Raw genomic sequence first — 23,860 nt, 5'->3', positions numbered from 1 at the left:
TCGTTCGTAGTATCCTTTGTACTGTACATACAGAACTTACAATTGTAAGCTTACACCCTCGGGCTACTGCTGCTTACAACCCTTAGACTAAAAAGACCAAAAATAAAGAAAAAATAACCAGCCCTATGAGCAATAATTTTTTTATAAACAAAACCCCAGAGGAGTTCAGAGCTGAGATGAAAAATAATTCAAAATAACATTTTTTTTGTTTTCAACAATTAAGCTTTTCATTGAGAATGATAAACATTGAAAAATAATTTTATTGCCCATAATTATTGCGAAAATTTTCCTGAGAATTATTATTAGCGTATAACAATAAGAGATTGTCAAGATGAATGGCAAATAAATTATTATTCGTAACAAATTTCTTTTTATAATAATAAAATAGTGGTCTGAGGGTTTTCAGTTTATATATATATAAATCTGATGGAAAAGTATATAAGTAAAGTGAGTGGTATATGTATTGTGTTGTATTGTATTATATTGTATGGTGCCAAAAGTCCCTATGGGTTTTAACTAAAATCTCTCTTGTACTCTGGATTCTTAAGCTGCTTTAGTTAAACTTGAAAAGAAGCTTGTACTTTAACAAACAATTGCAATAAATATTATACGCATATATTATAAAGAAATGTAAATAAATAAATGAGTATTATATTTTCTACAGAAATAAAATGAGCAAAAATAATGAATTTTTTTTTTTATATAAATTAAAAATATTAATTGTTGACATGATTTAAAACTGTAAATATTTATTTTGCCAGAATATTTATGACGTTTATAATTTTTATTTACGTTTACAATGTGTCAACAATTATCGACAATATTGTGAATTGTTTGCATACTTTCACAATCAACTGAGTTAAATATTTCTGCATCATACGCAATAATTTTATTGATAATGAAATTGACGTCATTTAACAAAAAAAAAAAAAAAAAAATTATTCAAGAGACCACGTAATATCATTTATTACTTTCTATAAAAAAAATCATTAGTAATTGTTTATTATTAGAAAAAAAATCTCAAAATTTTCGGATATAAAATAACAGCAAAGAAAAAATTTAAAAAAAGAGCAAAGCTCCAAGAGTTTTTTAAAATCATCTTTTAAGTTACAAAGTAGAATAATTTTTTACATTAAAATTAACTAATAAACAATCGCATTTAAAACTTTCCGATTAACCCGAAGAAATCAATCGATTTAAATAAATCTCCCGGCAATGGAAGGATTCATCCATGCAGAAATTTAATTAGATTCTGAGATAAATCCTTTGAATTGTTTTCAATTTACTTTAAAATTAATTAAATCTTAAAAATTATTCAGTTTTACGTCATAACTAACCGTTTCAAGTAATTATCATGGATTTTAGTATCAGAAATTTTTGTAAATCGTAAAAACTCATTCTTTAAACAATGCGATAAAATGTAATTCACTATATTTATTAACAAGTAGTACATGGTAGCATACTAGTACATTTAAATTTATTTATTTAAAATTTTTAATAATAATTCGTAATAATAAAATATAATTTTTATCAAGTTAACTCTGTGTACCGTTTATAAAAAACAAAAAAAAAAACAACCCCGTATAATAATAGTCCTTAATAAAAAATAATCATAATCTCTTTAAATATATATAAGCGCACATATCCTTAAAAAGTACATAAGAATAAAAATGTTAAGAGAATTTCAATATTCTCATAAAAACTCTATAAAGCCACTAGAGCAGAAAGCAACCAATGTTCATTGCTCTAAGAGATAACGACGTACTTTTTTTTTATTCACGTGTAAGTCGAGTGCCCGACGGCTACAAAAACGTCATGTAATATTTCTAAAGAATGACACTGATTATAATCTATGAATGAACCTTAAAAAATATATAAAAAATTTTACTACTTTTGCTTACTACAAAATCGAGATCTCTTCTCTTTTCAAATTTTTTTTCTATATATTCATACCTGAACTTTGTTTAGTTTCACAATGAGGTCACCTACTCGTAAGAGAGCACATCTCAACTGAAAACCTAGCAATCGATTGAACCAAATATTAGCTTTGCTGATTAATTTGGTAACGACCCTCAGAATTTTTAAAACCACACTAGTCTCCTTGTTTATTTTATCTTGAATTTTCACATCCATATAGAAAGTTAGTAAAAAAAAAAAAATAATAATAATAATAATAATAATTGTTTGATACCTTAAAAACACATATACCAAACTAAAAAAAAAATCATGTAATAGTAAAATGATACAGTAAAAAATTTTGAAAAAATATCTAACACAAAAAGAACAAAAAAAAAAAAAAAATTAAAGACTACCTTTTCCACTGAATTACAAAGTGCAATTAAAATGTATCAGTTACCGTACATTATACTTTTCACTAATGAATAATGATGAATGTAAAAAATTTTATTGAGACATTTTCAGTCCCAGAAAAAATAAAATCTCCGCCCCTTAACATATGACAGCTTATAAGCTTTATCTCACCCAATCCCAAACGTTCAAGACCATTCGTATGCATACAAAGGATTCTCATTTTTTTTTTTTTTTTTTTTTTTTTTCCTTCTCAGTACTTTTATATTTATATATGAAGCGAAGCAGTATGGTCAGCTCCACTAAACTACAGTAGGAAGCTTTAACGCCTTTGTATCAGCATTTATCTGTTATGTTACGTGCCTTCAAAATTGCCGAGCTGAATGGAATTCTTGATCATATGAAAAAGTAACACAAGAAATTCCAAGAGAGCTTTATTTCGCATCGAAGGTAGTCAGTCAGTCACTTTGTAATCGTACTTTTTTATTGCTACTTTTTATTTTTATACAAACACTACTTTTTTTTTTTTTTTTTTTTTTTTTTTTTTTTTTTTATTTAGGTTTTTTATATTCAGTACGAATAATTTTTTTATCTGAAACTATGTATCGGTACAAGTTAAATCCAATTGGCAAGAGTCTCAAAACAATTGTACACTGGAACTAACAGAACGATGACAAAGTGAGTGGGAACAAAACCAGCTCTGGTCACGTATCGATAACTATGTTTTCAGATTCGTTTGCAACGACTATTTTATCAGTACATATACACACATTTTCCTTTGTTCTTTGTCTTTACTATGGTATACACCAAATTCTTTGTCAGTTTAAGCCGATAGTGGTAACAATATCTAACCATATCTAACGATTTTATATACTGATATATATAAATAATATAAAATATGTTTCAGGAATTCGCGAATCGTTTTTCAATAGATTTTTGTTTTATTAGAAAGAAATTCCACATATAAAAATTTTATTTAATTAGTAATGAGATCTATTAAAAACTTATCGTAAATATATTTTTTCAAAATAATCTACATGTTCTATTTGTTTTCGTGATTTATTTCCTGACTATTGAACGATTCTCACTTTAACGTATTTCACGCAATTCTAATTTTGCCTGTCTACCTGTAAATCAAACGCTTGCAATAGTCTACGATTTTTTATTTTTTTATTTTTAAAACCTTCCTATCACAGAATTGTAATTAGTTCTACATACATCCCGGAGGAGAAAATTTAACTGGACCAACAGAGCCGGAAAAATGACAATTTAAACTGATTATGCATTTCAAAATGTCATGTTAAAATTTCAACTGACGTACAATGTATACTCATTATAAATTATGTATAAACAATAATATAAAAAATACAAAAATACACTATTAGCTCTTTCAACATCACAATTAATGTTTATGGAGTTATGTAAATTTATTTTCGCTGGGGAATTATTATAATAATGCTGATCAAATTATTTCTGCCGTAAAAACATCACTAGTATTATACTAAAGAAAAATAAATTAAAAAAAAAAAAAAATTAATTATTGTACTTTTGAAATAATAAACAATAAAAGATTTATATACTCAGATAGTGATCTGTCATCAATCAAATTCCAATTTCATTAGTATTCGACAACTGTCCAAATTTTTTCCCAATCACGGATACATCAATTTTTTTTTTTTTTTTAGCAATGAATAAATTAATACCCTTGAGATATCTTTTTTTCAACAAATCCTCTCTATAATCCGTTGTATTCAAAACCCATCTTGTTTCTATCCAACTTCTAAATTGACACAAAATCATCACACATCTACAATACGAAATGCAGGAGATCACTTTACAGAATAACAATCATGAATTGATTCAGAGATACTGTTAGAAATTCAAAACCATGCAAAACTTGCAAAACTTGTAAAACCGAAAGATATAATCCGTGGATATTTTTATCATACTTTATCGAATTTATATGTTTAGAATTTTAACTTGATAGAAAAAATAAAAATTAAAAAATTTTCTAACTCAACAATTAGTGAGAATTTCATGAGTATTTGATAATAGTTATTAAAATGAAAATGTCTCATTCAACAATTGATTTTTATATTAAAACTAGGTCTCTACTTTCCAAGAACTTCTTAAGCATTATGAATATACAAGCGTATGGTTAAAAGTGCTAACTGAAAAGTTTTTGCGTTCTAGTTTTCTTCATCGCATATTTTCACTCATTCTCTTATCTTTTTTTTTTTTTCCTTTTTCTTTTCTTTTTTTTTTTTTCTGGACTTATGTAACGTGCGATTTTTACAAACCGTTTTCGTCTAACAGATATTCAAGCGTGGGTAGCAATATAAAGAAATTCCACCGACAAAAGTTTAATTAACTGAGAGAAAAAAAATAAAAAATCAGCATTTCTAAGAAAGACGATAAAAAGGATGAAAAATAAATTGTTAATTATCAGAAAAATGTGTAATCTTCGGGCAAACTAGTAGTAAAAATAGGGTTTGTCGTACAACAAAAATAAAAATAACCGAGTAAATTTAGTTGACTCACCATAAGTAGCTTAACCTTGTTAACCAAAGGGGATGTTGTCAGAAACTTGTTGAGGACCGTCAAGATTTTCCCTTCCAACGTGGCAGCGCTTCCGACGTCTTGTTCTTGCGAGCATCCGGGCCCGATCTCTTTCCCGGTCTTTGTCCACAAACCCCGGCAATCGCGGTCAAATTGACGTCCCACTTCTACCGGCTGTTCTTTATTTCTTTTCTTTGTAATGTCCTCAAAGCCCGGCAATTGGGAATTAGATAAAGCCGAAGCTGAAGCCGAAGATGAAGCCGAAGATGAAGATAAAGAAGAAATAACCTCACCTACTAAACTACCAACTAGAGAAATAACTTGAGTTGATCGCACTTACGACGATATTGATGACGCTTTCAATGATTCCGTTCCTATGTATCTCTGTCTCTCCCAATCACGCACGTGACTCACGTTATAATTGCATCAACTCCGCAAAAATATTTCCCCCACTTTTATTATCAATTTTCCGTTCCGGTATTTCACCAAGTGCGCTATTTATTTTTATTTATTCCACAGATTAGTATCTGTACTCAACTTTTTTTCCCTTTTCGTTAAAAACTTGCAAGATTACGTTTTACAAAAGCATATTCATTTTTTTTTATTGCCTAATTAATATAATCATCAGCTGCGTTACGTTTTTCTTTCCCTCAAGTAAATATCTAAAATTAACAATAGCTATTAGTATAAATGCAGTTGTTAATTTATTAGTGTAAATTAATGAAAATAAAAAAAAAAAAAAAAAAAAAAACTAGACGTTACACATAAAATGGTGAAAATTAGGTTTGCGGTAAGATGATGAAATAAAAGTTGAATGACAAAGACGTGAAAGTTAAGATGCACCACTTTACGACGACATTATGAAAATAAATGTAATTAAGAAGAAAGTGCTGTTACTTTGAAAGGATAAGTGATAAGTGAATAAGAACAAGATTTAGGTGATAATACTGAAAATAATATTCCAAAATGAGAGTAACTAGGGTATATATTTTTTTATTTTATTTTTATGTATTAAAAATTTCCAGCAATCAATGAAATAAATAACGAGCCTATCGCGTGTCTATTTGATACATCAGGCGATGGTTTTCCCGCGTGAGAAGTCAGTTATTATTTATTTGTATATCGAAAATACCTTGAAACATATATGATAAAATATAAATAATAATGGATCCAACTATTAGCAGTTGATCATCCACTTTTGCTTTGTTTCATAATTGTGAAGGACAAAAGATTAGTTCTGTTGTCGGAAGCTTGAAGAGCTTGTGTTTGCGTACGGTTAAATTAAAACAAGTTGCCCTCCGTGATGGCTGAAGGTAAACTCAAAAGAACATTCAACAATAGCTTAACAACAAAATACTTGGATAATGAAAAAGCTTTAATTTGCATTTACGTTGGAAATAAAAAAAAAAAAAATAATAATAATAATAATAATAAAAACGAACGATGCGTGTCTTCTAAAATAAACCAACCGGAGATGAGATTTTTCTGCTCTATGTTCTATTATAAAATCAGAATTATTTGTTTCACTTATTTTTTTATTCCGATTACAATATTAAATTTTTTATTTATAATTAAAAAGTATTATTGAAAAAAGAACTACGAAATTTACTTAACTTGAACGAATTTTGTGTTTAACTTTGGAGTAATTTAAAAATTCAAAGAATTACCTAAACCTTTGTTCGTTTAGTAAATTTTTAAAACTCAATAAAAACAATATAAATTAATCAATACCACAAATATTTAAATTTGTTTTACGAATAGACTTTCATTATAACTAAAAATTTAAAAAAAATTAAGAGGATGAAAACAATCGGTTTACTATAATATAGATAAAAATCTAGTCTGTAATTAAATAGAATCTTAAAGTCAAGAAGAATGTTTTAAAAACTTTTGAAATAAAACCTTGTCAGAAGTCGGTTAATTATAGTGATATAAAAGTCAATGAGACTTTTGTAAGACGAAAATAAATATAAAATGATTTTTAACAAATTAAATTTTAAATTCCACTTTTAAATCACATATTAACATAAATGCATCGATACATAATTGAAACAAGTAAGTCAACCAATTAGCTTTAAAACCTTTCAATAAATAGAAATATTGGATAAAAAAATAATAAACAATCGATGGATAATTTTGGACAAAGTATGTTTTTTCGGATAGGCCTTTTTGTAAGTGAATAAAGTACTTATAAATATTGGTCAATGTAAATGTGACAATGGAAAAAGTTTAAAATAGAAATACATAAACGGAAATAGAGAAATTTTGTGGGTGAAAGAAAAACATATCTGGGTTATTGAAGCGCAAGAAGTTTCAAAAGTTTTCAAGGACCGCACCAGGACCACACGTCGGCTGTTTATCGGCGATGAAATTTCTTAAAACTTTAAACAACTTTTAGAATATATAGTTTCACAAGATTGAGCCTATTATATACGACAAAGACAATAGTATATATGCTTTGCGATTAAATTTATTAAAAAAAAAAAAAAAAGAATTTTTAATAATCAATAAATATTTATCAAGTGATAACAGTCGTCGTTAAACAACCGCGTCGGTCAGCAATTTAGTAATTTTATTTTAAATACCTCAATTAAAATAATGAATTAAATTTAATTTTAATTATAATTTGTTAAGTTAAATATTTTTTAAAGTTAATATTATTTATATGTGATTATTGTTTAAATGAATGCTGAAAAATCGCGTTTACGAAAATTTACAGAGCAAACGAGCAGCCGGTTCGATGCCCAGCGTTGTCGCGGTCTAAACGGCGACTGAATCTCCTGTGTGAGGATGCTGTGTTACTGCGAATCGTGCAAGCTCGAGGACGCGGGCGCGAAAGATTCCAAGTATCTATTGTATTTTATAGAGTGATTTTTTGAGCGGAAAAAAAATGAATTACTAAAACCCAAAAATTCAGTTTATTTTTTTTTTTTATCAAAGTGCAAATCATATATAATTCATACGTAATCATGTAATTAATATATTGATATCTTTTTGATAGGCTCGTTTTTTTACTTTGACCAATACAAGTGATTAAGTTTAATTTTATATAATACCAAACTGGAAATATTAATTGCTTGTAAAAGCTTTCCAAAAGCTTATGCAACAAGTTGACTGATAAATAAAACTGTATTCCATCGTTAAAGCTTATTGTCAATTTTCATGTATAAAAAAATCATCCGGATTATCAGATAGAGTATTCTCTACATAAAATCCACATCATTAATTATAACAATAAATTAATATTTTTAAAAAATATTTGTTTATTTCATTTTTTACAAAAGAAGAAGAATTTTAAAAACCGGGTCATTAATTTTCTGATATTATTTTTTTATAAAAATATATTAAATATTGTTAACTGACATGTATAACGCCATCTGACTTGTACACAATCAACTGAATAAACGTAAAATAATATCGGTAATTACAAAACATTAATAATTGATTTAATTTGAATTAATTGTTGAATTAAAAACGTGGAATTTATCTCAATATGAATTAATATAATTAATTATAAATATAAATTATGCATCGATAATTGTCGTTAATTAATGAGTGATAGTAAAATAAATATATAAATGAAATTATATAGTGATTTAATTATAAATAATTAATTTTTATTAATAATTAACTAAAATAATTGAATTACCGAATGCAGAGAATGTAATATATTTAACATGTATTCTGAAAATAACTAAATTTATATAAAAAGTGAGTAAATCCAGAACAACTTAACTTTGTGATTTATTTTTAAACTATTCTACATCCAGTTTTGAAATGAATAAAAAAAAATCATCTTCTTCCATTTATTTAAATATTTAATTTTATAACTTTTATAATCATCTTATAAGATTATTTAAAATACGAAAATATTATTCATCGGGCTGTAATAATTGAATTAATTTTTCGCTGGTGGCAGAAAAAATATTCAAGTAAATACTAAAAATAAAAAATAATTATAATAACATTAAAGTAAATTTTTTCACAACAATTATAAATTTTGTTATAAACAAAAAATAATGATAATGAATGAGAATAAGATAGAAAAGGTAAAGCGTAGGAGAGTATCTCCGTTTTCAATTTCGAGGAATTATTTTTAGAGGCAACGCAGCTCGCCTAAAAACGTTCCAGCCAATCAAGTTGTCCTGCGAACGCGCCTCAACACTCGTAAACGTCACCGAAGAACAACTTGAGGTGGAAGTGTTTCTCCATTGGAATAGTCAACCACAGAAGGTCCAGTTAACCAGTGGCAGCTTCACGTTATTTCTCCCTTAGATCGCTTATACGTAAGTTCATTTTTCCATTATCACAATTATTCAATCAGCTTTTTTAAATTTTTTCTCTTTTTACTTTATAATTAGAAAAATAAACAAATCGTGTCTATTTAACAATTAATTTTTCAATTTAAAATAATTCATTTGCAATCGATTTATTTTTTAATTAATTTTCATTATTTCAATTTATTTTATAGAAAAAATCTGGTAATCATGGCCATGGACGATGAGGTTGGGTATGTATTAATAATAATAATATCAAATTAATTAATTATTTAAAAGTCCAGTAATTTCATAATTATAATTAAAAAAAAAAAAAAAAAAAATACTGTAGCAATGCTGAACAATGTATTAACATCTGCATTGCCAGCACCTACACCTTCTACATTTCCTAATTTGAATATTTTTGTTCTTGCCTCCGTTTTATGGGCCAATGGAAACTTGATACTCGGATCTACTCTACAATCAACAACACGAAAACCGTCAATCCAGTATTAACATCATTATTATCAAGTATTATATAAACAAACTCTACTTTCTGTGACTGTACTAACAACCTCCAACTTTTCATTTATTCAAAATTTATAAATTTTTTTTTTTTTAAAAACTCCATTCAGTTTATAATTAATTATAAAACAAAAAAAAAGAATTTTATATTTGAAGCAAATATTTGATACAAGAAAATATCAAAATTATTTGAAAAAAAATTAAGCCGCTAGTCTTGTTTTACAGAACAGAAGGTTTGAAAAATCCGAGGTTTGAGCTTAAACTTACGAGAGTAGTCACTATGAAGAAACGCCCACATTTGATTTAACAAACAAAGATATTTTTAGACATAATATTTTTTGAATTTCCAGCTACTGCAATAACAGCTAACCCCATTCTTAAAATATATGTTTTTATAAACATATCGTGGATTAAAATTATAAAAATAAAATAAAAATGAAAATGCATGTTGCTAGGAATAGACTTTATTGTTTAACCGTGAAGGTGGATCTAAGTAATAAGAGAATATTATATACTGACTAAGAAATTTGAATCGGTGCCAAAGATTATGATGCCGCATAAATATTTCCCCTTCTGCTTAAAACATACTCACGACGATGACGCCTGTTTCAGGCAACGTATACAGTGCCGGACGTGTGATAATTATAAACGACTGTTGTCGCCTCTGCTGTCGAAATAACAAACACCCGCATAACAGATATCAATTTTCAAAATTATATATCTTTTATATAAACCTATTTTTAATTATTCTCGACTAACAAATATTTTTTTCCACAATTTTTTTGCTTCCTAATATAAACTCACATAAACAAACATCATATATACATGACACAAATTATTTTTAAATCCTCTTTTTTTTACAGAGGAAACGTATCGAGGATGTACGTATGACAACACACACATTTTTATTATTAACTATTATTATTATTATTAGTTTTTTTTTTTTATACTAACTTTTGATTGTATGTTTTAAAAAATTTACTACTTTTGAAATTTCATATGAAACAAAATTGAACTAACAAATAAATTTTTTTTTTTCTAAAAAACTATCAGACAGATGAATAGTTGGAATATCAGATGAATAATAATTAGTAATTATTTATAAAAACCAAAAAAAATAAAATTTATTTAAAATTATAATAAAAATAGGAAAGAAAAAGAAAACAAGCAGAGACAGACCGAAAAAGAGCCGAAGTTCGTGCTCGTCTCGAGGAAGCATCTAAAGCCAAAAAGGCTAAGAAGGGTTTCATGACCCCAGAGCGTAAGAAAAAACTCAGGGTGAGTAAAAATAAATCTTACAACATTTTTTTTTCTTTTATATGCTCACGCGTGAAATAAAAACGATAATCAAATAAATAACTAAACCATTTGATTAATTGCGCAGTTGTTATTACGTAAAAAAGCAGCAGAAGAACTTAAGAAAGAACAAGAAAGGAAAGCTGCCGAACGACGACGTATTATAGAACAACGTTGCGGTAAACCGAGACCTATTGAAGATGCCAATGAAGGTAATTAATTATTTACAATTAATTATTATTATCAAAATTTTTGTTTTATTTTAAAAGTATAATGTTGAGCTTGTGGAACTGAAACCAGCTAAGCTTTTATAGAATTTATTTTATTAGAAAAAAATAATTCATTTAGATTATTTTAGATTAATTTATTTTATACTGTACTATCATTATTAATTAATTATTAACGAAGTTGATTAGTTTACTTCCATAATAAATTTGTAGAAAATTATAAATTTTGTTTGTAACAAATTACGCAGAAACTTTGAAACGTGTTTTACGAGAATACCACACAAGGATCTGTGAACTGGAGGACAAGAAATTTGACATCGAGTATATTGTCAAGAAGAAAGATTTTGAGGTATATATTTACGAAAATAAAAGCACGACGAAACTTACACTTGAAAAAGGAAAAAATAACTTTTCCGTCATTTACATATTTTGTAACCAATTGCTAACTGTACGCTTTATAAATATTTTTTTTTTACTACTCGGAATTTCTTAAGTTTTATTTTTTCCTATCTTGCGGGATTATAAAACCGCGCTATATTGTTGAAAAAAGTCTCGATACAAAAACTTTTCTTACAAAAACTTTCTTGATCCCCTTCTGGTACTCTATAGTGTTATTTTTTTTCTTTCTCAATCCTTAGAACCTGTGGGAGTTAGTGGCCCACATATTAACAACACGATTTTAAAATCCTTAAGAATTTTGTTGGTTTATATTTTTTTGGATAAACTCAAAACTCGTATAATCGAAAAATAACATTTTAAATTTCAGCTGTGTCTGCTAACTTTTTTTCTTCGCTGCACTGAATAAATTATTTTTAATTTCATAACAAAATTTTAGTGTTTTAAATTCATTGGTTATTTATACATTTAATTTTTAAAAAATTTTTCTTATCTCCAACAGATCTCTGATTTGAACAGCCAAGTTAATGATCTCCGAGGAAAATTGTAAGTTAATGAACGAATTATTTATAAAAATATAAAATAATAAATTAATGTTGATCATATATATTTTATAAAAGAATAATAAATTTAAATTTAAAGCATGAAGCCGACCTTAAAAAAAGTATCCAAGTATGAAAGCAAATTTGCTAAACTACAAAAGAAGGCAGCTGAATTCAACTTCCGCAATCAACTAAAGCAAGTCAAGAAAAAAGAATTCACCTTAGAAGAAGAAGATAAAGAGGTAAATTATTTTTTTTATCACTATTTTTCTCCATTAATTTTTTTCAATTTTATTTCATTTTTTTTACCCTTATTTCAATAAAATAAATAATGAGAGCCGTAAATGTAATCGATCAATCTATTTAGCTATTTCTCGTTGTTCTTGATAGCCCAAGAAATCCGAGAAAGCCGAATGGCAGACCAAGAAGTAGCCGGATGTCACATGAGAAAGGAGATTTGATAATTAATTCATTATTTGATAATAAATAAGTCAACAGAAATATTTTAAACATATTTACCATCGCGTTAAAATTTTTTTATCTTACAAACCACGGACGTTTAAACACCCGCTCATTTAAAAATTCATTTATAAATATTTTTTTCAGATTAAGATATAATTGGCATGCTATGTATTTTTAAATTATTTAACACTTATTTCATTGTCAACACTTAAAAAAGAAAAAAAAAATAAGCTTACACTGTCAATTCTCCACTGTAAATATATTTCTTCGCTACCAACTATTGTATTCTCACATTTTTTCCGAACCTCTCAATTTAAAATTCTATAAATATCTAAATCTGACACTAAATCTAAATCTACTATTTTATTTTCCAACTGTAAATTCTTAATTTAACAGCAACATAAAAAATAAAAAAAACTTTAAACCTTTGCCTAAGGTAAGAAGCAATAAAAATAAATAATTTCAATACCCGCTCATGATCCTCACGACTAATTCATAAATTTTTATTTTTTTTTAAACAAATTATATATTGTCAGAAATATATTTGAAAACTGTATAAATATTTACTTTGTTTAAAAATATAAGAATAATCTTTTGCTTTCGCTGTCATAAAAAGTCAACTAAAATTAACTTTTCGCAATAATGCAACTAATCATAGTCTCTGATAACTTTATTTAAATTTTAAGTAGTTTAGTAATATAGTGAGCTGCTTACCCCAGTTTAAAAAATGAATAATTGTTATGACAGAGTATAATTAAATATTATTGTAATTACAGGAGAAACCTGAGTGGGTGGAGAAAAGAATAAAAGAAGATGAAGTCGAAGCATAAATGCATAAAGCAGTGATGACGGATAACCACAAAAAACTATTTTCTCAATCACAAATATATTTTTTCGTCAATATTAATTAAAAAATATATCATTTATTTATATAAAATATAACTATAATCTGTAACCTTAATTATACACAATAATAAATAATTAATTATTTAAAATATATGACTTACATTTTACTGCAATCCGTCTCCCCAATTTCAACACTCGATTTATTATTTATTATTGTCATTTTTAATTTTAAAAGTAATAAAACACTCATTTATAATTTTATAAAACATTTAAACAGTAATTAGAACGCGACGCAAAACTTTAACGAATGTACGAGAACATTTGAGCGGGAATAGGGATCCATGATTAAATATTTAAATATCGCTTTAGTAAAATCAATATTTTAATTTCAAATAATCAACACTTTGATTATTTTCACCTGAAAAATTCAAGGAATCGATTTTTCAGCTCGAAATCGAAACTCAAAATGGCGCATGCGCCATTGACTCAGTGTACCCATTTTTACTTTGAATTGAAACCGCGGGAAATATTGACATATAAGTGCTCGATTGAAAAATCTCGCATCTATCAATCACTTAAATGTATTTTAACACTTTGTTTGATTTTTTCACAAATTTAATAACTAATTTTGAACTCGTTTTGATGCGAAAGAGGATAAGCTGTGAGTGTAATGTGTATACTCGATGAAAATTTATGGAAACTACTTTAAAGATGGCGCTGTCACCGGTATTTAAAAAATTTCTCTCGAGTTGCATCAGCTGGTAGAGGGGATAAATTTTATTTATTCTGTCAAGCACGTGAATTATTATCTTTTATAATCAGTAGTAAATGAAATAAAACAAAGTTTAAAAAATAATAAAAAAATAATTATAAAAAATGAGGATCCTGTCAAGACAATTTTTATCAACGACCTGGTCGTACTTAAATCGAAATCCACAACTATCATTGTCTGCTAAAACAATAAGGTTGTGTTCGTCGGTTCCTATTCACAGTATAGAGAAAAAAGTTAATTCATTTGGTAAATTAGTGATTGATTTGCCTTATAATGTTGAAATAAAACCGACAGATCCTCATGAGTATCCAGACATGGATACTGTTTTGGTTAAATTATTTTCAAAACAAGTAATTGACAAAAAAGATGATTTAATTGTGGTTGATATTTCAAATCCAACTACAATTAAAGCAGTTGAGAATGATTACATCGGAGATATCAAGTGTGTAATTCAAGTACCTGTGAGCTATGGTAATTTTATTTTTTTAAATAATTATGTACTGATTTTTTTTTTTTTTTTTTTTTTTTTTTTTTTTTTTTTATCATATTGTCAAATTAATAATATTTGTAAAAATTTATTTTTTATAGATGTTGATGCCAAGACAGCAGGTGAAGGAAATGTTTTCATTTCTGGACTGATATCAAATAGTATTAATGTACAAACAGAGTATGGTAACATTGTTGGTGCTAAATTGCAAGGAGAAAATATTATTTTGTCGTCAAGTGAAGGAGGATCTATTACTTTGCAAAATGGAGTTCAAGGAAATATTGAAATTAATACTGCCGGAGATGGGGTAAGATTTTTAAATTATTTAAATTACCAATCAATTAATAACTTTATAATTAAAAGTAATTTTTTAAAATTTTTACAGACTGTCACAACGGAAAAATGTTTAGGTAATAAATTAGATATATCAACAGAAAATGGTGACATTAATCTTGGTAGCAATTATTGTGAAAAAGCAACATTTTCAACAGTAAATGGAAATATGTATCTTAATAATTTACACTTGAATACATCAGTTGATATCGATGGTACTGGGTCACTTAATATTTGTAAGTAATTTAATAAATTATGTCTTAAATAATCTTTCGACTTGTTCGAATTTAAATTATTATTTATTTTTTCAGCATGTCTAGATGGGTCTTTGCAAGCAAATTTACACGAGGGTCCAGCTAAAATCCAAATAGTAAGATTAACTGGTGACTCTGAAATAATTTCCCAAGGTCATGTGAATCTAACAGTTCCTGAAGATAATGACGCAAAATTAATTTTAAAAGCGTCTAAATTAGATATCGATGATAGAATCAATGGAGTATACTCAGATGACAATAAAGAATTCATCAGTGAAAACAATAGAAATGTATTTAAAGTTGAAACAAGTCAAAGTATTCAAGTAGCTCCTTCTAACTGGATGGAATCGTTAGATTTGAAGCGAAGCGTTAAAAAACATTAGATATAACATATAACTTACTCTTATTAATTTTTATTATACGATCTTAATTAAAGTATTTACATATTATGTACAGCAACTTTATCATTGCTTTCAACATCAGGAAATGATTTTCCCAGGCTAAAAAATGATGGCCCGGGATTAATAATAGGTGCACTTCCTACACATTCGTCATCTACGAATAAGACTGCAAACTTAAAAAAATTATTTATTAATAAAATAATGATAATCTGATAATTTTATATTGTATATTATTATTTAAAAACATACTTGTCCAGGTGAAACAGCACGTTTAGGTTCATCAAGAGTGATAATCAATTGTTCATTAACTGTTTTATAAACTTTGCACGGTGTATAATTTTCAATATGTTGAAACTTAAAATCACAATGCAAAACTCCATTACTATTTAATAATTCAGGTGGTTCTTCACAAATCCAATGAGGTTTTGATGTTATTACTGTCTGTGTATACAATGCAGGATGATCATGACCCAAAGCCTATCAGTATAAATATTTTAAATCATACATATTTTTTTTTTTTAAATATAAATATCAATACATACTACATATATCGTATTACTATTAACGTCCTTTTTGTAAACGAAATAAGCTTTTGAAAATCCACTGATACGACATCGTTGTCCTATTGTCCAATGATGAATACCACGATGCTTACCAACAACTTTACCCGTTTCGCAGTCAACAAAATCACCAGGTTTGTCTTCTATATACTTTTAATTATACATTAATTTATTTAAAAATTTAAAAAGGTATCAATTGTTTGTTAAACTGATAAACTGACAAAATATAAAACCTCAGTTATAAAATTTTGAAATGTACGAGTGCCGATAAAACAAATTCCCATACTCTCATCTTTGGCAGCTATCCGGTCTAAGCCTTCATTAATGGCTATTTGTTTTATGTCTTTCTTCATATAATCTGCAATAGGAAACATACATCTACGCAATGGTTCCTGATGAACTTGAGCTAAAAATAATGTTTGATCTTTAAGAGAGTCTCTGGCTTTCAGCAGTTTAACTCCTGAAATAAAATTTAAAAAATTAAATATTCACTAACACTATTAAAATTGTAATTATTTATTTTTCTCATTCTTTAATACTTTTGTCAGGACTATAGTACTCCAGGAAGGATCCAAAAGACGTTCGCGCATAATGTCCAGTAGCAATAGCATCCGCTTTTAGATTATTTCGTGCATAATTATAAAATTTATTAAATTTAATATTTTTATTGCATATAACATCAGGATTTGGAGTAAGACCATTTTGATAACCACCTAATAAATAACTGATTCAAAATTAAATCAAAACACTGATTTATAACAATTAAGTATAAAAAAAAAAAATAATAATAATAAATAAAATACCTAAAAACGTCATTCCAATATTCCTTGACAAAATTAACTTCCACCAGAGGTACATCTAATTTTTGACATATATATTGAGCATCTTTGTAGTCTTCATCAGCTAAACATTTACCTGTTTCATCAGCCGTATCCCAATTTCTAAGAAATACAGCAGTCACATTAAAACCTAAAACAATACAAGATTATTTGAATTGCACAATAATACGAAATGCGTTTTATTGCAAATAATAAAAGACAAAATTTATTATTTATATTGTTTATGTCAAACCAACTTGTCATCAAGTTGTAATACCTATTATCTTAAATTAATAAATATTTAATTAATACCTTTGCGCTTTAATAATATTGTTGATACAGCACTATCAACACCTCCAGATAACCCAACTACAATATTTTTAAACATTATTTGCTTAAAAAAAAAAAAAAAAAACAAGCTCAATAATAAATAACAATTATTCACGAAAACTATTATAAATATATAAATAATAAAACATTTATTTCAAACAATTTTTCCCACGTAAATGTATTGTTTTTTTTATGATGAAAATTCCCACTTGTGCCAAATCCCACTTGCACCTGGTTGTCAATATTATCATAAGACACTAAAAACCAAAGATGTCGGCAACAAAATCTTCAATTTTATCATACGATGGTTGCAATGTTAGCAAGATATCAATGCTGGCAACATATTTCTTATAAGTGGAAATATGCACTACAAGTGTGGGAATTTTCGTTGTTTTCGTCACTCCCAACTCCCAAGTAGGAAGTAATTGTTAGCAGCGCCTGCAACGCCACACGGCCACAAGATATTGTTTGTCAATAATTATTTTTCGTTAGTTCGTAGCTTTGTCAAAAAATGTTGCATACGTTTACAATAATATAAACTGTCCATCTGATAAATAAATACGGCTACATATAGATAATTTATTATTTATTGATAAGGTTTTATTAAAAAAATCTTTAGATATGTGAATTTCGGTATACATAAGTGTGATAACTAAGAAAAAAATTGAACGTCGTACGTGTTTAAGTTGAAGATTTTTGTGGCTGTCAATGGGTGCTTGTGAATGATTAATTACTTTTACATTAATAAAAAAATTCAATAACTTGTTACTTATTTACGAATACGTTTTGTTTTTTTTTTTTTTTTTTTTTTTACGACAAATGATACTCAACATATCAATAATTAAATAAAAATAAAATTTTATCACTCTGTAATAATTATTAATTTTATTCTGTAAGTATTAATTATTTTTAAGTAATTTATTGTAATAATTATTTATTTTATTTTATTTTATTTTACTTCAGATGGGCACTTTGATCATGACGAATATAAAGGAGATACTGATGCATGGTGATGGTATTGGAGATAGAGTTGATAAAGTTATTAAAAAATTATTAATAACATCAAGTTGATGTACGACTGGTGAATTATTTCGATCAACGCAGTTGAGTAAATCAGGAGCCTGTTGGGAGGATTTATTTATTTATTTTATTAATTTTGTTTGTATAAAAAATAAAAAGGATAAAAAAAATCAATTTACATGAAACGAACAAGCCGCATAAAGAGAAATACTCTCTTTTGAGAAGGTTAAGCGGTGACTAAAATTTTATTCAGATGAACAATGAACCATTCGGGAAGCGGTAAACGTCAGGCGAAGGTATTGGAAGATAATTATTGGGACTGCAGTGTCTGCACGTACAGAAATACAGCAGAAGCATTCAAGTGCCTAATGTGCGACGTGCGTAAAGGTACTTCTACGCGGAAACCCCGCATCAATCCTCAATTGGCCGCTCAACAGGTTCATAATTTTATTTTTTTTTATATTATTTATCAATCTTTTAAATATTCAAATAAAAAATAATCAGTTATAAATTACAATGCAAATATATCTATTTATATTTATGATATTTTTGTTAGTAAATTTTTGGTCATGATTATTTATGGCCGCATTTAAATTTATCTCATAAACAGGTCATTTATATAAATCCTATCATCACATTTATGCTAACAATTACATGTATCTTTTTAGACTTGGGTAGAGTTTTTATGAATAAAAATAAATTGTTATTTATTTATTTTTTTAGGCTGCACAACAACAGTATGTGCCTCTGTTGAAGCCAGGTAAAAAAGAAGGTGGCAGTGGGAGTAGTACGACAAGTTCGTCAAAGGATAACAAAGAACGTAAATTGGATAAGCCGAGAAGGAAAAACCGGCATCCACCGCGATTGAAAAATGTCGATCGCAGTACTGCCCAAACAAATGAAGTAACTGTTAACAATGTTACCGTAATTATAACCGAATATAAGCCTAAAGTTAAAAAGAACTCTGACCAGTCGGGCTTATCGAGTAGTGCTTCTTCGGAAAATGGAAGTCAGCATGACTCCAATCAAGACTCACGGAGTCTAGATATTGGTACTGACACTTGAAATTACTAGTTGATTGTTTTATTAATCATTATTATTATATGTATTGATAGTTATAGATTAATGTATATTTTTTATTATCTATTATCTGCATCGTTGGTACGATTTTCATTTATATTATTTCTTTGTCATGTTTTTTTTATACTGCTATTAATTTTATCATTTCTACAAGCAACTAATATTTCTAAATTTATTCATTTTCTTGCACAATTTTTTTTTTTTAACGAGAATATACTTGTTTTTAAATTTTATTCGTTATATTAAATGGTGCAAGTGCCTTTTTATTTCATAAAAGACTGTTCATTACGCCCAATTACACACAAAATCATTTTTTTTTTCTTTTTATTTATTTAAATTTAGTCTCAAGTACTTTGAAAAAATAATTAACAATTTCCTATAAAGATTTACTTTTATTTTGTATCTGAAAAAGTAAAAAAAAAAATTAATTCAGATTTTCAATATTTTTGATCTTCCTCTAAGATTTTTTCCATACACCAAATGCAGAAGGAATAAAAAAAAAATATTACGGCCAATCAACAGACTTAAAGTCATTATTATTTTTAATGTAAGCGTTTAGTAATTTTAATTGTTCAATTAACACTGCCATAGAGCAAAACATAAAATAATATTTTTTATTTATAATTAAAATAAATAGTTTTTCTTTTTTATGTTGATCGAAATAAATGCAGTAGAACTTTGAAATATTTAAAAGTAAAAAGAAATAAAATAATTTCTACTGTTTATCATTCCGAAGTTAATAACAACTGATCTTTAAATATTTTTGTATGATTTATTGTTAAATTATCATAGATCTCATTTATTGTAAACAATGTTTGAAATTTTCACTGCATTTAATAAAAAATTTTTAATGTGCATAATGTTATTTTGTTATCTAAATAATTTTGTAATAGCGTCAAATTAACAATATGCCATTATATATATATATTATATAAATAAATAAATATATTTAAGTGTGTAAATAATAGTTTAATAATAGGACAATAGTCCTGAGTACTTCATTGTGAAGTATTAAAATTATTAGCAAACCAATAGCGGGGATGGGAAAATATTCCACTGAATGATTATTTGGTAATTGATTTAATTATTAAATAATTAATATTCAATTTACTCTTGTAATTAAAAATATATTGTGGATATATATATATATATATATATATATATATATATATATATATATATATAATTTTGTTCTTTTTGTAAAAAGGTGCTGTAGATGTGAATTAATTATTGAAATTATATTTTTCGCAAGAATATTAATGGAAATGATAACTCAGCACACTTTTTCCAATGGAAAATGAAAATAAATTAATTACAAGCTAATTAAATAATAATTTTGTACTTTTAAGATGTCATTTATGTTTGGATATAAATGCATTGTCTTTATAGTTTATTAATTAAAAGAAAATGCATCTAAATCGTATAGTTAATTGTACGTTATATGTGACTAAATTAATCATTTATTGCTGCGTGATTTGCAAATAAATTTGTTGAATTGGAAAATAGTAACAAAGTTGATTTTTTTTTTATTTCATATAAAAGGAAGTTTTGTATAAATTTTTCGAAAAAGTAATTTATATATTGTTTATTTAAAATTTATTCATCAGTAACTTCCATTTCTTCAGACTCTTGAATATTTGCTGGGTCAGTGTCATTATTCTGGACTGATTCAATCAATTTTCTTGATCGGAATCTTTCGTTTACTAAAAAAAAAAAAAAAAATAAATTGTTTTTGTAATTATAATTAAATAAAAATTATAGTAGACTGGATAATTAATTTAATGATTAAAAAATAAATGAATTTACCTGTTGTTATTTCCGTTAAATCCCATACTTTGAAATTGTTTGATTTATGATCGCCACCAGCAGCAATTATAAATGGGCTATCAGGAGATGAAGTCAGACACTGAATGGCTCCTAAATTTGTTTCTGTTTCCCAAACTGGTTCTAATAATTGTGGAACCAATGAGTCCCATACTTTAATTACTCCGTCATCGGATGCCGTTACCAAAAATCCTGGACATGATACACTGAGTGATAAACCTGTTATTTCTTTGTCATGAGCTTTTACTTCCCACAAATGCTGTCCTTGTCTAATGTCTATGCATTCAACAATACCGTTTTTTGTACCCAACTAAAAAAAACACATTAATTATAACAATTAATTAAATGAAATAAAATAAAATAATTAATTTAATACTTACAAAGAAATAGTTTGGATTAAAATGATTCCATAGCACACGTTCAACTTCTCCAGTAGTTTCCCAGTTTTTGAAAGTATCACTCGTTCGACAGTCAAATAATTTTACTGTTCTAAAAATTATCATTTTTATTAGCAAAATAGAATAAATAGTTTAAATTTTGTTTTTATTAGGAATAAATATCTACTTGTCCTCAGATCCAGTAAGTAACATATAAGGTTTCTGTGGATGCCATTGAAGAGTCGTGACTTTTTCATTAAACTGATCGAGCTTTGTGTCAGGAATACCTTTCTCAATGTCCCATAACAACACCGTTTTGTCAACAGATCCACTTGCTAATATATGCCTACAAATAAAACAGAATAATTAGTAAGTTGATAAGAATAATAATTTAAATAATTAACACTTACGGTAAATTAACGTTCCATGCTATATCCAGCACAGCATCTTTATGACCAACACGTTTTCTATTTTTTTTTTTATTTGGCTTGCAACCGAGTTTAAAAATAGGTTCCAAACAATCGACGATATCTAAGTCCCATACTTCAATGACTGATGTCATGTTTCCGATAGCAACAAAATTTCCTTAACAATTATTTTTTTATTAATTAATAATTAATATGGAAATTAGTAGATATTAAATTATAGAACATTAAAATTACCTGGTTTAGCGTCAGAAGGATCAAAGTTTAGCCATTCAAGGCATAGTGGGAATGATGGGAGTAAAATATCATGGTGACAATAAAATGAACCTTCTCTTTCATTATAAACTAGAAACATTTAATTGATTAAATTGTAAATAAGTTAACTATCAATTATTTATTTCAATAATTACCATATACTTCGAGAATACTAGCATCTCCGTCAACGTGTCCCAATAGGACAAGATTATCGTCAGGTTTAATAATATCATCCTCTTTCTCAGAGTCATTGTCATCGCTTTCTGGTACTGTTATATAAGGATCCTTTCCGTCAGGATTAATTGATGCTAGACCTCCCATGCTGGCTTTGATATCACCAGCTACAAATTAAAAAGAAAAAAAAATGATAAATAAATCACTTATTAAATTACTGGTAAAAGTAAAAAACCCAAAGGTACCTTCTTCATCGTAATTCGCAAAATTAAACTCATCGTCCATTGATTTTGAGGTATCATTTTTCTTAAGAGCGTTACTACATCCTGCTTCATTGTCAGAATCAGCATCCGAGTCAGCTTCCAAATCTCTATAATTGTTTTAAAAAAATTAATGCAAACTTACTATTGATAAAATTTATTTAAGTAGTTAGTTAAATACATACGCTAGATCTGATTCAGTCTTTTTTATTATTCCCTCAAGCTCTTCAGCTGTCAATTGCACCTAAAAATTATTTATAATTAATTTCATAAAATACAATTAGTTATAAATAAAAATAATAAAATACTTTATCAGGAACAGCAGCAGCAACTCCTTTTTTAACCCACGTACAACAAGGAATCACATTCATCTTTCCTGCTAATTATTGATAATTTTGTATTCATTAATTGTTAAATATTTTAATTATTTACAATATTGTTCAATGTAAGTAAGTAAAAGCACTGAAAAGCACGTGGTGTTTAAATATTTAATAGGTTACAGTAAACGTACAGAGTACAGGTAAGAAAAAATATAATTTAATAATTACCAGCAATTGATAAAAATAAAAGCGCTTGGTTGTAATTCTTAAAATTAATTGCATTTATTTCTTTTGTTTCAATCTGTGTATTTTTATCAAGTAGTAAGAGACAATAATAATTATTAATTTTTTTTTTTTTTTCATTTATATAAATATAAATATATATATATATATATATGTACAATTTAAAGAGTTTCAAATCTCCCGCCAAATGAAACAGTAGCGACAAAAATTATTGTGTTCTACATTGAAACTGCAGAATTTGCGTCTTTGCGAACGTTTGAGTCATTTTTATTGAATTCACACGTCAACCGACATCAGTAGGAGCTCACTGTAATAGAAGTACAGTTAAATAAATATATATGACCCAATTTATGCAAATAACGTGACAATTAAATAAAATTTATAATTATAATTCGTAAATTTAATAAAATATGTCTTTTAAAATAAGTTGGCAATAAAATCGGCATTGAAAGCACTTAGCAATCACGATGAGTCTCATGGTATGCATTTTAATTTACGAATCATTATTTTT

General features: G+C 26.8%; 6 protein-coding genes across 8 annotated transcripts in view; 3 read left to right on the top strand and 3 right to left on the bottom strand.

Moving 5' to 3' along the window:
- LOC103577942 (neo-calmodulin) overlaps positions 1-2,111 on the bottom strand; it is a 32,966-nt gene extending 30,855 nt beyond the window's left edge. Inside the window, exon 1 of the mRNA XM_008558837.3 lies at positions 1,954-2,111. The gene's annotated coding sequence lies outside the window, so the exon portion shown is untranslated. The remainder of the gene's footprint in view (positions 1-1,953) is intronic.
- A 6,929-nt stretch (positions 2,112-9,040) lies between these two features.
- Positions 9,041-13,567, top strand: LOC103577941 (troponin I). 3 transcript variants are annotated; one of them, XM_008558834.3, is made up of 9 exons: positions 9,041-9,152; positions 9,338-9,371; positions 10,511-10,528; positions 10,797-10,925; positions 11,032-11,155; positions 11,419-11,519; positions 12,069-12,112; positions 12,209-12,350; positions 12,499-12,847. In XM_008558834.3, exons 2-9 carry the CDS (start codon positions 9,354-9,356, stop codon positions 12,538-12,540), a joined length of 618 nt encoding a protein of 205 aa, XP_008557056.1. In that variant the 5' UTR covers positions 9,041-9,152; positions 9,338-9,353; the 3' UTR covers positions 12,541-12,847. The 3 variants fall into 3 exon arrangements, with proteins under 3 accessions (XP_008557056.1, XP_008557058.1, XP_008557055.1); XM_008558833.2 differs by lacking the exon at positions 12,499-12,847 and adding an exon at positions 13,347-13,567 and having other exon boundaries at positions 9,044-9,152; XM_008558836.3 differs by lacking the exons at positions 10,511-10,528; positions 12,499-12,847 and adding an exon at positions 13,347-13,567 and having other exon boundaries at positions 9,043-9,152.
- A 593-nt stretch (positions 13,568-14,160) lies between these two features.
- Positions 14,161-15,735, top strand: LOC103577938 (protein FAM185A). The gene is made up of 4 exons (XM_008558831.3): positions 14,161-14,659; positions 14,777-14,982; positions 15,061-15,244; positions 15,320-15,735. The coding sequence occupies exons 1-4, from the start codon at positions 14,293-14,295 to the stop codon at positions 15,643-15,645; spliced, it is 1,083 nt and encodes a 360-aa protein (XP_008557053.1). The 5' UTR covers positions 14,161-14,292; the 3' UTR covers positions 15,646-15,735.
- LOC103577940 (mitochondrial tRNA-specific 2-thiouridylase 1) lies at positions 15,660-17,759 on the bottom strand. Its single transcript, XM_008558832.2, has 7 exons — positions 17,354-17,759; positions 17,027-17,192; positions 16,763-16,947; positions 16,457-16,683; positions 16,206-16,373; positions 15,913-16,140; positions 15,660-15,836 (listed from the first exon to the last, which is right to left on the bottom strand). Exons 1-7 carry the CDS (start codon positions 17,427-17,429, stop codon positions 15,702-15,704), a joined length of 1,185 nt encoding a protein of 394 aa, XP_008557054.1. The 5' UTR covers positions 17,430-17,759; the 3' UTR covers positions 15,660-15,701.
- Positions 17,760-17,803: 44 nt separating this feature from the next.
- On the top strand, positions 17,804-20,601 carry LOC103577937 (YY1-associated factor 2). The gene is made up of 3 exons (XM_053741052.1): positions 17,804-18,263; positions 18,335-18,828; positions 19,115-20,601. The coding sequence occupies exons 2-3, from the start codon at positions 18,652-18,654 to the stop codon at positions 19,454-19,456; spliced, it is 519 nt and encodes a 172-aa protein (XP_053597027.1). The 5' UTR covers positions 17,804-18,263; positions 18,335-18,651; the 3' UTR covers positions 19,457-20,601.
- A 373-nt stretch (positions 20,602-20,974) lies between these two features.
- Positions 20,975-23,287, bottom strand: LOC103577936 (periodic tryptophan protein 1 homolog). The gene is made up of 10 exons (XM_008558829.3): positions 23,095-23,287; positions 22,972-23,030; positions 22,772-22,896; positions 22,508-22,693; positions 22,335-22,442; positions 22,083-22,257; positions 21,860-22,018; positions 21,676-21,784; positions 21,278-21,605; positions 20,975-21,174 (listed from the first exon to the last, which is right to left on the bottom strand). Exons 1-10 carry the CDS (start codon positions 23,155-23,157, stop codon positions 21,068-21,070), a joined length of 1,419 nt encoding a protein of 472 aa, XP_008557051.1. The 5' UTR covers positions 23,158-23,287; the 3' UTR covers positions 20,975-21,067.
- Positions 23,288-23,860: the final 573 nt, after the last annotated feature.

Source organism: Microplitis demolitor, chromosome 1 (genome assembly GCF_026212275.2).
Source record: "Microplitis demolitor isolate Queensland-Clemson2020A chromosome 1, iyMicDemo2.1a, whole genome shotgun sequence".
Lineage (NCBI taxonomy): Eukaryota > Metazoa > Arthropoda > Insecta > Hymenoptera > Braconidae > Microplitis > Microplitis demolitor.
Note: the sequence above shows the minus strand (reverse complement) of the source record. Positions and strands in the feature narration are given on the sequence as shown.

Excerpts from the sequence above, each read along its gene's own strand:
- LOC103577941 (XM_008558833.2), top strand. Across the intron at positions 10,926-11,031 it reads AGCGTAAGAAAAAACTCAGG|TTGTTATTACGTAAAAAAGC; the intron begins GTGAGTAAAAAT and ends TTAATTGCGCAG. Across the intron at positions 11,156-11,418 it reads TATTGAAGATGCCAATGAAG|AAACTTTGAAACGTGTTTTA; the intron begins GTAATTAATTAT and ends CAAATTACGCAG.
- LOC103577938 (XM_008558831.3), top strand. The coding sequence starts at position 14,293 with ATGAGGATCCTGTCAAGACAATTTTTATCAACGACCTGGTCGTACTTA. Across the intron at positions 14,660-14,776 it reads TCAAGTACCTGTGAGCTATG|ATGTTGATGCCAAGACAGCA; the intron begins GTAATTTTATTT and ends TATTTTTTATAG. Across the intron at positions 15,245-15,319 it reads TACTGGGTCACTTAATATTT|CATGTCTAGATGGGTCTTTG; the intron begins GTAAGTAATTTA and ends TTATTTTTTCAG.
- LOC103577940 (XM_008558832.2), bottom strand. The coding sequence starts at position 17,429 with ATGTTTAAAAATATTGTAGTTGGGTTATCTGGAGGTGTTGATAGTGCT. Across the intron at positions 16,948-17,026 it reads TATTGGAATGACGTTTTTAG|TTATTTATTAGGTGGTTATC; the intron begins GTATTTTATTTA and ends ATTTTGAATCAG. Across the intron at positions 16,374-16,456 it reads TTCAAAATTTTATAACTGAG|TATATAGAAGACAAACCTGG; the intron begins GTTTTATATTTT and ends TATAATTAAAAG.
- LOC103577937 (XM_053741052.1), top strand. The coding sequence starts at position 18,652 with ATGAACCATTCGGGAAGCGGTAAACGTCAGGCGAAGGTATTGGAAGAT. Across the intron at positions 18,829-19,114 it reads CTCAATTGGCCGCTCAACAG|GCTGCACAACAACAGTATGT; the intron begins GTTCATAATTTT and ends TTATTTTTTTAG.
- LOC103577936 (XM_008558829.3), bottom strand. The coding sequence starts at position 23,157 with ATGAATGTGATTCCTTGTTGTACGTGGGTTAAAAAAGGAGTTGCTGCT. Across the intron at positions 23,031-23,094 it reads CTGCTGCTGTTCCTGATAAA|GTGCAATTGACAGCTGAAGA; the intron begins GTATTTTATTAT and ends AATAATTTTTAG. Across the intron at positions 21,606-21,675 it reads TTAATCCAAACTATTTCTTT|TTGGGTACAAAAAACGGTAT; the intron begins GTAAGTATTAAA and ends TGTTTTTTTTAG.